General features: G+C 55.4%; 3 protein-coding genes across 3 annotated transcripts; all 3 read right to left on the reverse strand.

Moving 5' to 3' along the window:
• Positions 1–1,090: 1,090 nt before the first annotated feature.
• Positions 1,091–3,401, reverse strand: VDBG_05375 (heat shock factor protein; the record flags this gene model as incomplete). Its single annotated transcript, XM_003004216.1, has 2 exons — positions 1,091–2,906; positions 2,962–3,401. 2 exons carry the CDS (start codon positions 3,399–3,401, stop codon positions 1,091–1,093), a joined length of 2,256 nt encoding a protein of 751 aa, XP_003004262.1.
• Positions 3,402–5,144: 1,743 nt separating this feature from the next.
• Positions 5,145–6,836, reverse strand: VDBG_05376 (peptidyl-prolyl isomerase CWC27; the record flags this gene model as incomplete). The annotated part of the gene is made up of 1 exon (XM_003004217.1): positions 5,145–6,836. The coding sequence occupies one exon, from the start codon at positions 6,783–6,785 to the stop codon at positions 5,145–5,147; it is 1,641 nt and encodes a 546-aa protein (XP_003004263.1).
• A 1,937-nt stretch (positions 6,837–8,773) lies between these two features.
• Positions 8,774–10,390, reverse strand: VDBG_05377 (deoxyhypusine synthase; the record flags this gene model as incomplete). The annotated part of the gene is made up of 3 exons (XM_003004218.1): positions 8,774–9,013; positions 9,320–9,958; positions 10,175–10,390. The coding sequence occupies 3 exons, from the start codon at positions 10,388–10,390 to the stop codon at positions 8,774–8,776; spliced, it is 1,095 nt and encodes a 364-aa protein (XP_003004264.1).
• Positions 10,391–12,026: the final 1,636 nt, after the last annotated feature.

Genomic DNA, 12,026 nt, shown 5'->3' on the forward strand with positions numbered 1-12,026 from the left:
CTATCCCCCCTTTACACTTGTTTTCACTGCGGTCCAGGCCTCGTGTCATCCTGGATGTACGACACCGATTCTCTCCCTGTTTCTCATCTCCTTAGACTGGCGTTCAACTTGGTTCATTACAAATCGGACGGACAAAAGTCCGTCATGGGTTCATTACAAAATGCGAATGAAGGGTCCAGAAGATTTAGCTTGTTTTCCTTACTTTTTTTTTTTTTACGTGGCGAAGAATGACTTTGTACGATTACTCGGAATGCAGAAGCCGAAGAGATCGCGCGGGAAGAGAAGTTTGAACTCGCATCAGGATGAGTTTTTCTACAACCTGGATGATGGGCTGTTGAGTTTATGGTGAAAGGCGTGACCTGGCGTCTTCATGAGAACGGCGTGGTCAGCTTTTACGTTCAGCCGTAGCGGGTATTTCTTAAGATCAACAACTCACACATGCCTGTAGTCTTTGATAGGATGCATGTCGCTCAAGAGACTATGTGGTGGCTTTTAGGTTACGAAGAAGATGGTGTGAGAAGTGTGCATGTTTTTGACTCGGAAGCATGTCGAGAGGCCAGGTTTGTCCTTTTCCAAGCACGGCAGCAAGCACTATGCAGGGAAATCACGACGTGTAGCCCGAGTCAAGTCCATATTCGTCAACGTGGACAAAATTTGCTACGGAAAGAGAGAAGCAAGACAAGTCGAGCCGAGCCATCCTGCCGCCCCGGGCTCCCAATGCCATGACCATCATTTTCCAGCGAACCACGCCATGTTTTTCTTCTTTGCCGTCAACTCACCAGCCCGTCCGTCCAAACCCGCCCGCCCGCCTCGTTCCTCTGTCCCATTCCTCCCACAAAGGAAGAACAGAAAGCCTTTGGGCGGGGGAAAAAAAACACCACCAGGGGATATCTTGTCTCAACCGAGTCCGCAACCCAGCGAAAAAGGAAACAGAAAAAAACACGTTGGAAAGAAGAACCAGAAAACACCATGTCGCCGCCCATCACCTCTTGGTCTTTGCCTCTCGCCTTTTTTGTTCCCCATTTTTAGCTGCCACCGTCGGGGGAAAAACAAAAAAAAAAAAAAAAGAGCCTGCCGCCGTTCACGTGCCTCAATCCACGCGCCGTCGCTTCAGGTCCCGCGGGCTGCCGTCGTACCCAGCCAGCTCGTCCCGCGGAATCTCCTCCGTGCCCGCCGGGCTGGGCGTGTTATGGCCCGTGCTGCCCACGTCATGGACGCGGCCCGCGGCGCCGGGCGTGAGGCCTGAGCCGGTGCCGGGAGCGCTGGTGCCGGCGGCCGCGGCATTGTTGGCGTCGAGCAGGCTAAAGTCGAATTCGGGGGCGTTGGCGGCGTTGAAGTCGAGGCCAGAGAAGGGTCCCGTGTCATTGAAGGCGTCCGAGTCGAGGTACTGGTCCAAGTCGAGGCCGGCATCGATGGCACCGTTATCGAAATAGTTGTTCGTGTTGTCCGACTCATCGAGACCCGGTATGCGGCCCGAAGGGCTCAAGGGGCCGAGCATGCTCTGCAGGTGATGGATCTTGTCCGTGTTGTCCTGTGACATGCGACGCAGGGCGTCCAGTTCTTCGCTGTTGTAATTGATGCTGCTGAGGCTCGGCGGTTGCGGGTTGGATCCCATGACAGGAGACAGGGAGAAATCGGGCGCGGTGGCCTTGGAGGCCGAGTCGGTTATGTTGGCAGTGGGGAAGGAGGGGGTGGATGCGTTGGGGCCGGCGGCGGCGGGGATGCCGCTTGACGGTTGCTCGGAAGTTTGCGCCATCATGTTATTGAGCATTTGCTGGCGTTGGTCGTTGGTCATTGTCGTGGGCGTGTTGGCGACAACGTCAGGAAGGTCAACTCCTGTCGTATTGTTGTTGGCGTTGGTGTCTTGGATGATCTTCATCATGCTTTCGTGGGGGTTTGACTTGAGCTCCTGCGCTAGGTAATCGGGAGAGTTGGTGTTGTCGGGAGTATCAAACAGCTCCGTAACCGAGCCAGGCTCAGGGTTGTGGTGGCCAAACGTCTGCGGTGTCGGGGCCGCTGACGGCGTCGAGGAGACGGTGCTGGCGCGGCCGGCGTTGCTGTTAGGGATTGGTGGCAGTAGACCCCTCGCCCGCTTCGGGGCGGCCATGCCGCTCGGGCCGTTGGTCTGCGCCTGCACGAAATCGCCCAAGTCCACGACGCTGCCCTGGGGCATCGTGCCGTTCATGGACCCAGGGATGATGCTCGCGAGCAGCTCGTTGACGTTCTGTGAGCCGTTCTGGTCTTCCAGCGTCTTCCTAAAGACATTGGCAAGGAAATTAAGGATGGCGTTGATCGAGTTCTGATGGCGGTCGTGCTGCTCCTGGAAGACGGCTGCCTGCTGATATAGATTCCCATTTTCTCGCTGTATGCGGTTGATGGCGCCGAGGATGATCTTTTGCTGATCTCGAACCTTGGCCAGCTCTTCCCGAATCATGGCCATTTCCTTCTTCTCCAGTGGCATGTTGCTCTGCGGCAGGGCTCGCGTGGTTTGCGCGGCAGCCGGGATGTTCAGACCCGAGGGCAAGTTCTCGTCAAAGCCCACCTCTTCCTCGCTCTCTACTTCGCCTTCTGGTGCCTTCGCCTTCTTGTTGCCGCCCTTGCCTCCGCCATTCTTGGGCTTGTTGATCAGCCATAGCAGATTAGGGTGGCCTCGTCGAAAGTACGGGTTTGAGTACTCGCTCGGACTCTTGTTTTTGCGCTCACTCGCGCGCATCGAGTTGTCCGACAGACCGACTCGTTTGTGAAAACCGTACATGTTGAGCTGCCGCACAAAAGATGCATAATTGTTGTGTTTGAAAAGCTCGGGTATCAGCGTCTTGGCGAATTCGTCCTCATCGAGAACGATGAACGAATCGCCCTTGTCAGACCATCTGATCAGGTCGACGTTCTTCTCCTCATCGAGGAAACTGCGTCAAGTCAGCGACATGGTTTAGAGAAACGGGCTGGAAGGCAAAATCTCACCTGCTGAGCTTCTGGACAAAGGGTGGAATTTGTTTCCTCTTGGATTGCGACTCGCGCTTTGCCTTTTGGGCAGCCTCTTCAAGCGCCTCAATGCTATCCTGCTCGTTCATGGCGCCATTGCCCGGTTGCTGGATTAGCGAAGAGGAGTCGTCAGTCGCATAGCCCCACGGGTCGGCGTTTGGGTCAAAGTTGCCGCGCTGGGCGGTGGGAACCAGTGCCCGGTTCATCTGCCGCCGTGCGAGAGCATTGTTGGGACCAGGGGTCGGATGCTGACCGTAGGGCTGTTGTGATTGCTGCGATGACGGCTGCTGCGACTGGGGGGGCATCATGCCATACGAGTTCACGCCCTGCGCCGTGCCGTCGACAAAGCCGCCGGCATCTGCGCTGTTATGCCACCTCATCAAATCGTTGGGTGTCGGACTCGGGAATTGGTTCGCCATCGGAGGGACGGGGATGGACGGAGCGGTACCAGGTGCAGGGCGTTTTCGAGGGTTCGATGGAGACATGGAATTGTACATGAAGCTGTCGATGTACGTCTCGGAAAGCGATGTGAGGTTGACCAGGAACGCGGCGATTTCGTGGGTACTGGTGCGCAGCCTGGTTGAAGCCTGCAGCCTCACTGGCAGACGCGCAGGCGGGTACCGCGGAGTGCCTCGAAGCCTCGTCGGTGTCTTGCGGGGGTTGCGGGCGGACGATGATCGACCTGCGAAATGCCACAACCTTCTCTTCGTTGCTAGTCTTGTCGTGTGGTCGTGGAAGGAAAAAATGCGTTGCGCCGCGGGCAGGATGTGTCGCCGAAGTTCTTGCAGAAAGTCGTGGGGGGAGATTCGTCGATCCAGCACTTGGTCGATGACGTCTCGTCTAATAATCGTCTATGTGTTTCCTGCGTCACGTCTGTAGAGAGCAGATTGTGTCGTGCTGCTGTAGTCTTTTGTGAGACACTGCGCATGCAGGATCTTCAGATTGTTCGCTTTGATGAAGATGTCTACTTACTGCTCAAAGCATTCGCGACAGTGTGTCGCGTATGCTTACGAGCAAGAGATGCCTGTTGAAGCGATAGTCGCTAAGGGCCAGGAGGGGTTGGCGCCAGAATAAGGACGGATGTCTCGGCGAGAAGGTGAAAGGCCTGCGTGATGCCTGGATCTGGAGTTTGGGTTGAAGGGTCTCGACACGATGTCGGTCAGCCCGTTCTGCGGTCAATGGCTGCTCAGCAAGACAGTGGGTGTGGGTGGGCTGCAGCGAGGTGTTGCAGTGCAGCTTCTGGTGTCGCGCCTGTCAGGGTGCCAATAAAGGCCTGTGCCGCACAGGAAAGGGCTGTTAAGGCAGCGGTCAGATGAAGGCCAACAGCTGGAGAATCTGTGCCAAAGAAACAGAGTGTCAACTGCTCAAGGCTGTCGAAGATGTTTTCGGTCGTGACGTGGCATGAGCACCAGGAACTGGAGCTGTGCTGGTCCGCCGGAGGAAACACAGGCTGGCAAAGTGGTGAGATGGGGTGAAGGCGCGCCCGCTAGACGGGCAAAGGCACCGGGACTGTCAGTTTAGGTGCTCCATGCGCTGGTGGCCGCCCGTGGCCTCCGCTGTGGGACATTGTAAAAGCGTCCGGGGGCCAGAGTCCCTCCCACTAGGCCTTGGCGACCATGGGAAATTTCATCCAATGACATACAATGGAGGGCCATGTCATCATCCCTACCTTCGCCGTGGGCGCCGCGGAGGTTCGCATTGGGAGAGATGGATGTTACCCCACTGTGGACGCTGAGGATAGGGACTTTACGCAAGCAGCAGTCTCGATAACTACATATTGAATTGTTCTAAACAAAAACACGAAACAATCGCCAGCAACCCGTTGACGAGGGTCTGCAGCTCTGACAGCAAGTCAACAGCTTTCTCAACCGATCAACTATAGAGGCCTGAGCTGCTCTCGAGGCCGCCAGCGCGGCCATCCTACAAAATGCGCAAGGGAAAAAATTCACTTGGGAAGGCCCACATCGTCATAGCATCATCGTCAGTAACCCCCCATCCTCACGACGTCATCCGTGCTTCAGAAAATGCCCTCTAGGGTGGAGTCTCTCGATTCAAGCTGGGTGGAGCCTCAGATGAAGTTGGCACTCTCAAGCCCTCAACTCCACGGGTATCATCATTGTGTTGGCGACGAACACTATCACTACAGCGGGCGGCCATCCATCCTATCGGGCCCCTCGGCCCGCCAGTGCAGATGCCTTGGCCATTTTGGCATTCCTTGCCTGATCCCATTCCCTGCCAGTCTTGCCCGACCGAGCTTCCCTTTCGGCTTTCTTCTCCTCCTGGAGGGTCCGCGCCTTGGCCCGCGGATCGATCACCACGAGCTCCTCCTCGGCCTTTTTGCGGTAGCTCAGATCCTTGCCCAACTTGTCCGCCTTGAAGCTGAGGGCCTGTGACATCCAACCCTCGTCGTCGCTCTCCTCGTCCTGGCCGGCCTTGTCCCAGGCTTTGCAGCTCTGGCAATTGACAATAAAGTGAAGATCGCAGAGTTCGGTGTCCTCATCATCGCCGCTTTTTGCGACCTTGTCGTCAATGGCTTCGTCCGGCTTTGGCCTTTGCGTCATCTCCTTCCCTGCTGGGACCTGGTCGAGTTTTGATTTGAAGGCATTCAGCAGGTCCAAGGCCGCCTGGTCCTCCCGCGTAACCGTGGTGCCCCCCGTCCTTCGTTTCCTGCCCCTGACAGAGGTTTCTGGAATCATATTTTCGAGTGCTGATTTCTTTTTCGCTTGTGGCGCCTGCTCCGTCTGGAAATTCCGTTTCATGGATGCCTTAAGCGCAGCAATCTCTTCGTTGGCTTTCTCCAATGCTGTCTTCTGTGGCCTCTCCTCAGGCTCTGGAGAAGATTCAATCTCCATCTTGACAGGAAGCCTTTTTGGTGGTGGTGAAGCCTTCTTGGCTTGTGGTGTGTCCTCCTCGTCCGATGTGTGTAGTTCGGTTGTCGGTGCAGGTTTACGGTTCGCGGCAGCCTGATGAGGCTGTGACTTGGCCGTCTTCTTGCCCTTCTTCTCGGTCTTCTTATGTTCCTCCTCTTCCAGGTCCATCACTATTCTCGTGTCGAATTTGGGCTTCTTAAACGCGGGAGTAACCTCGCCTTCGCCCTCCTCGTCACCGAAGCTGAGGAGCTGTTTTCCGCCTTTCCTTTTCTTCTTGCGCTCTACCACGACAGTCTTCGGGGCTTGAGCTGCCACGCGCGACCGCTTGACCATGTCTTCGAAGGGGTTGACCAGGATCTCCACACTTGTAATCTTGACTGGGTAGGTCGGCCGATCTGTGCCGGGCGTGACCTCGCCTTCGCCCATCTTGGCCAGGTTGTAGATCGTGTCACCCATGATGCGCCCAAACAGCGTGTTCTTGTTCGTCAGTTCTTCCGTCTGGTCGAGCGTGAAGAAGAACTGGCTGCCATTGGTGTCCGGTTTGCTCTCGTTGGCCATGCCTAAGAGGCCTCGACGGTTGAATTTCAACCTCGAGTGGAACTCGTCCTTGAAGCACACGCCGGTAGGGCCGGCGTTCTGACCCCGTCGCTCGTCCATCGGCCAAGGGTCCAGCTCATCGCTGAATGCCCCGCCGTCGTAGATCGACTCGCCGCCATTGCCAGTGCCTGTCGGGTCGCCACCCTGGAGAATGAACCCCGGGATGAGTCGATGGAAGATTGTGTTGTCGTAGTAGCCGTCGAGGGCGAGCTGCAGAAAGTTGCGGCATGTGAGGGGGGCCTGCTTCGCCCAGAGCTCGACGGAGAGGTCGCCCTGGGTCGTGTGCAGGATCGCGGATGCCGTAGGCTGTGGCTCGAGGTTGTATATGGCCGACATGGTGTCGGGCTGCGGGCACGCGCAGTTGTAGGCTTGAGAACGTGGTCCTGTGCAATCGTTTGTATGCGCAACGAGGTTCAAGTTTGTCAGTCGTGCGCTCGCTGCTTGGGAGCTTGCCTGTTTCCTAGCTACGTGGGTGGCCCAAGCGTCCAGCGCGCCGCTTTGAGATTCTATCGATACAGTCACGTGGATGTGATAGCCTCAACATCATCAACGTTGTCACTGAAGGTTTTGAATAGAAACACTACAGTAAGAGGCACTGTACTCATGCAAATGAAATGACCCTGATGTTTGACCTCATGTTTCACCTCATTTTTCTATCCATGAGGGGGAAACCATGCTTTGCCTCGCTCTCGTTGATCCCGACACTACATACTTCATTGCGAACGTCACGCTCGACAGCACACTCGATTGTGGGCAAAATGTATAGTTCGCTCTGCAAAATTCAAGCTTTCTATCTAAATCTGATCCCCAGCTTTTCGCTGATAGCTGGTACTGGTTGCCTGAAGTGGTATTTCGAAGGGTGCCCAAGGTCTGCAGATGTGGAAAGAGGCTTCGTCATGTCGTGAAAGCCAAAGGAAGGTACCCAACCTTGGTTGCCTCAGTGCTATCTCCGCAAGGAGTGCTAGAATCATATAAACATCTTTGAAAATTGTCTCACAAACTCATAGAATAGCTGTCGAAGATGGCATCCGATCGATTGCAACACCTTGCTAGGCTATCTTTTACCTCCCCGAGATATTGTCCATACTTGACCGATCCCTGAGGCTTCATCCGTTCTCTGCATCCCGATGCCGACTTCAACATCTGCGACGGAGGCGCAAGATTCTGGCGCCGAAATGGTCACCTCGGTAACAGAGAGTTCAGAAGCTGCAGTCATCGAGGCAGCCGAAATATTGATGAACATGTCGACGGGCACTCAGCCTGCGACATCGCCTTACAGCAACCCCTGCATCTTCTACAAAAGTCAAGATGATGGACTATACCGACTCTCGACCACGAAGGCGCTTCAGCGCATAGGGCGCAAAAGTGCCAGGACCTACAATATCGATACCCTTGTCGGACGCGACGGCAAGGTGTTTGGCATCAACGCTGCTTGCAGAAGCTGCCGCGAAGTTCTCCATAATGATGCATTCAATGTTATTGATGATGAATCTGCCATCGAAACAACAGCATTGTTCCTGCTTGAAGAGTTTCGGCACATGGGACCGCTTTCGGACCGAGAATGGAATAGACTCGGATCACTGGCAGCTTGCGATGAGGGGGTTGAATACGAGACCAAAGGGAATGATGGACGTCAACCACTAAGGGCGTTGTTAGGACTGCCATCAAATGACAGCCCTTTCATCCTGTCTCTTAACGCGGATGGCAAGTGCGTTATCATCCAGTCGCTAATCTAGTGCTTTCCTGTCCTGCCGTCTGCTCCGCCGGCCCTCCCGAGCTCTGCTTCCACGAAGCCCTTTCCATCCCAACCAACGACGCCCAACCACAGCCTTAAGACGAGTATCATGTGAGGCAGAGCACATACCAGCGAAATAAATGAGTCGAGCTGAAGTCTGGACGGTCGGGTACCACGCACAACTGCATCGTCTGCGCTACATCAGCAAATGCACAGTATCCTCCTTCAAACCTGACTAACTTGCTCCGACATAAAAAGCGAATACCACACATATATTCACTCCCACCATCGCCATACGGGGCACCGGACGCCACGCTAGAGACGCCTGAAGAAAGGCAGTGGCAGTGAGACTAAAGGCAAGGCAACGACCCTAAGGGGCAGACGAGCGAATATGAAGCCCAGAATAACAGAGGAGCTCCGCGAAGAGACCTTCATGAAGCTCAAGAGCACCATTTCCAACGAAAATGTCCTGCCGCTGATCATGAGTGCCTGCCTCATTTGCCGCGATCATGCGAATTAGACCTAGACGCAGCTGGCGTCCCAACCGGCACAAGAAATAGTCATGTTGGGTAAGAAGACCCAGGGGGGCTCACTTCGAGTCGATCCGTCGCAAGACGTTCAACGCAGTGATGGCCGGCTGATTCAAGGCGGCGAAGAAGGTTTTCCGTAAGCTACGCTTCGCCTCCCTGGACAGCATGTAATCTGATAGCAGGAGCCGAGGCCCGAAATCATGTGAGGTTCCTGCAGGAGGTGAGAGCGTTTGGATCGGATTGCGAGCCGAAGCCGGAGCTATGTAGAAACCGGACGACCGCGAAGCCAGGAACAAGTGCTGAGTTGGGAAGAGGAAAGATGGGAGATGGGAGGCAGACGACAGATCAGTCAGATAAGACGCATGATGTAAAGACAGAAACACACCGGGGAGACACGGAAAATCGTCAACAAGGATCAGCAATGCTTGCCATAAATTGTGGATGCTCTATCGTGTTTGGTTTTCCCGCTCTAGTCTTTTTGTCTCATCTGTGGCTTCTATCTTAGCAAATGTGTTCGCACAATGAATGGGAACACAAGAGTGGCATCTGCATAAACCTGATCATTTGTCAGTCGACTTCCACAGCATGTCAAAAGAGCTTCGTACCTTGACAGCATCTGCGCCGACCTTGATCTTGCCCCAGGATACAGCCTCGTCGGGCCTGGCACCGGCATCGCTGCCGTCGAACTCCTGGCCGGTATTGATGTATACGGCAGACTCGGCGCCATTGCGCATAAGACAGGCATTTGCAATGTGATGCTTGATGACGCCGCCGCCGAGGATGATCATGCCAGCACGCTTGGCGCGGACCGAGATGGTGTTGATCTTGCGAATGTCCTCCACAATATCGCATTTCAACTGCTGCGGAGATGTCTTGAAAGTGTGAAAGTAAAGCATGTCGCCCAGGCTACCGTCTGTCAGCGCGGGGCAGAAGACGGGAATATCGTTCTTCCAGGCCCAGTAATAGACGGATCGCTCATCGTTGATCTCCTTGCCGAGGCGGTTGATCATCTTGGACGGGGTCCAGCTGATTTCTTCCTCGGACCCTTTGCTGGCTTCCTGTTCCTCGAGCATCTTGTCGAAAATGGGCACGACCCAGTCCTCAAACTCGCGGTAGTTGGAGTTCGGCACGACGAGGTTTCCGATACGATTCAGCCCCTTTTTCCGCAGTCCCGCGCCTGATTCAGAAAAAGGAAGACATGTATGTGTCGCCCAGACACTTGATGAAATCCTCCTCAACGCCCCCTGCGGTCGTCACAACAGCGGAGACATGCTTGTGCTTGACGAGCCAACGGAAGACGCCTCTCATGCCGGACGATATGAGGTTCGAGGTGTAGCCCAGAAAGATGGTGGTTTTGTCGCCCGTCTCCGGGTCTCTCCACGCCCTCTGTCGCTACGTCAGCGACCGCGAATGAACTCAAAGGCAAAGAGCCCCCCCAAAAAATCAAAAAATAATCCTACCATGTCATTGATGATCCTGATGGCGTCTGCGAGAGATGTTGCCTGAAAACCCATGTATCGCATGCCGCGCAACAAATCGTCGGCTGTGATATCGCCATCTAGGTCATCGAAATCCAATTCTTGAACCTTCTGTGCCCCCTCAGGCATTTCCTCGGAAACCACCAGCACTGCATCTGTGGCTGCCGCCGGAGGAGCGTTGCTCTCGGTCGAGTTCATGATGAAGGATGGTCGTCGGACCAGGGTACGATGTTTGTCCCAGGGTCTGTCTGTCTGATGGATAATGGTGACTTGATCTTGCCGGTGCAAGATGCGCAATGCTCAAGTGACAGAAGTTGAAAATTCCAGGGACTCTGCTCTCTAAAAAACGCACCAGATCCGGATCTACCGTATTGAGAGCCCTTCTGGTGTCTTCCACTTGAGTTGTCGCGTCATGTGAAGAGTCGTCAACGTTGAGAAAGACTCACTGCACAGACTTTCAAGAGGTACGTACCGACCGCACGATGCAGAATGCAGAACCGAAAACCCTACCACTAGATGGCCAGGCACGGATCCGCGACTCGTGCAAGACTCGCCCGGGGAAGAAGTGGAGACGCACAAGCCACCTGGATGTACTGCAGTACCATCGAATCTCGAATTGCGGCGGCCCCCCTCTTACCTAGAGGCTGAAATGCCCTGAACTGCCGGGATAACCGCCTGACTGGCCGAACCTAACAAGCCTGGGATGCGACCAGGTGGGCTCCGCCGAGCTCGTTTCGAGGACCGCTTAGGCGCCCCTGGTCAGCGTCCTTCACGCTTTGCCCTTGCCTGCGCTCTTTGCGCTTTGGGCACTGAGGGCCTGGGCACTGAGGGCCTGGGGACTGAAGACTGAGGACTGCGGACTGAGGACTGAGGACTGGCGACTGAGGAAGGAGGAAGGAGGGAGCCTTGTGGCTGCTGCCCCAATTGGTGGCGTCTCCACTCTCTGATCTGTGGCCAGGTGCGATCCATTGGTCCTTGGTCCATGGTCCCTGCCTGGATCAATCTGAAAGAGAACGCGAACCCAGGTAGGCCTAGTCTCTCGCTGCGGCGCCCGTGCCACTGCCAGCACCGGCCGGACAGACCACTGAGTGTCTTCAATCCTTCAATCCTTCAACATCCAAATCTCCATACACGCCAATGTACACCACCCCTCCCGGCCAGCACAGTCACCTTAGCATGCCGTGAAGCACGACGTGATTCCCATCGTGAAGACGCCCTGTGACCAAGGCACGAGAACGACGTATCGTACACGCGCATCCCATTACGGCCAACGCGACCCTTGCGCAGGTGTAGATTCGACGTCTGTTGCTGTTCCTCGACAAACGTACTGGTGGTCGACACCCAAACCTAAACCCAGACTGCGCCGTATCTCCAGCCACGTTCACTTCCGCGACTGCATCCACGGCCATCACGGATGGTGTTGAAGTTTATAGCAAGGGCGTCTCGAGGGCAGTAGCCCGCCCGGAGCCATGTGAGCATTACCTCCACCCGCACCTTGGCAACCCATGATGAGGATCCGCGTCGCAACATCCGATATCCAGCCCCGGTGCTGTTCATGTTCTCTTCGCGCGCCTCAGTCTCTCTGCAAAGACCCGTGGCCTATGCCACGTGTATCAATGTAGTACCGTGTGCCATGTTTTCCCCTAATACTTACACGTCTTCTAGGAATCCAACAAGATACAATTCACGATACGACGGCGATCGCCGGGTCTCGATCACCTGGTGAGCGTTCGGAGCGCTACGAGCGAGGGTTCTCAGTACAGCGACGGCGATAGGAGGCGATCATCAGCCGAGACGCGCTCTGCTTTCAGCTTTCCAGAACAATCGCGAGCCG

Source organism: Verticillium alfalfae, genomic scaffold, assembly GCF_000150825.1.
Source record: "Verticillium alfalfae VaMs.102 supercont1.6 genomic scaffold, whole genome shotgun sequence".
In the NCBI taxonomy this organism is placed as follows: domain Eukaryota; kingdom Fungi; phylum Ascomycota; class Sordariomycetes; order Glomerellales; family Plectosphaerellaceae; genus Verticillium; species Verticillium alfalfae.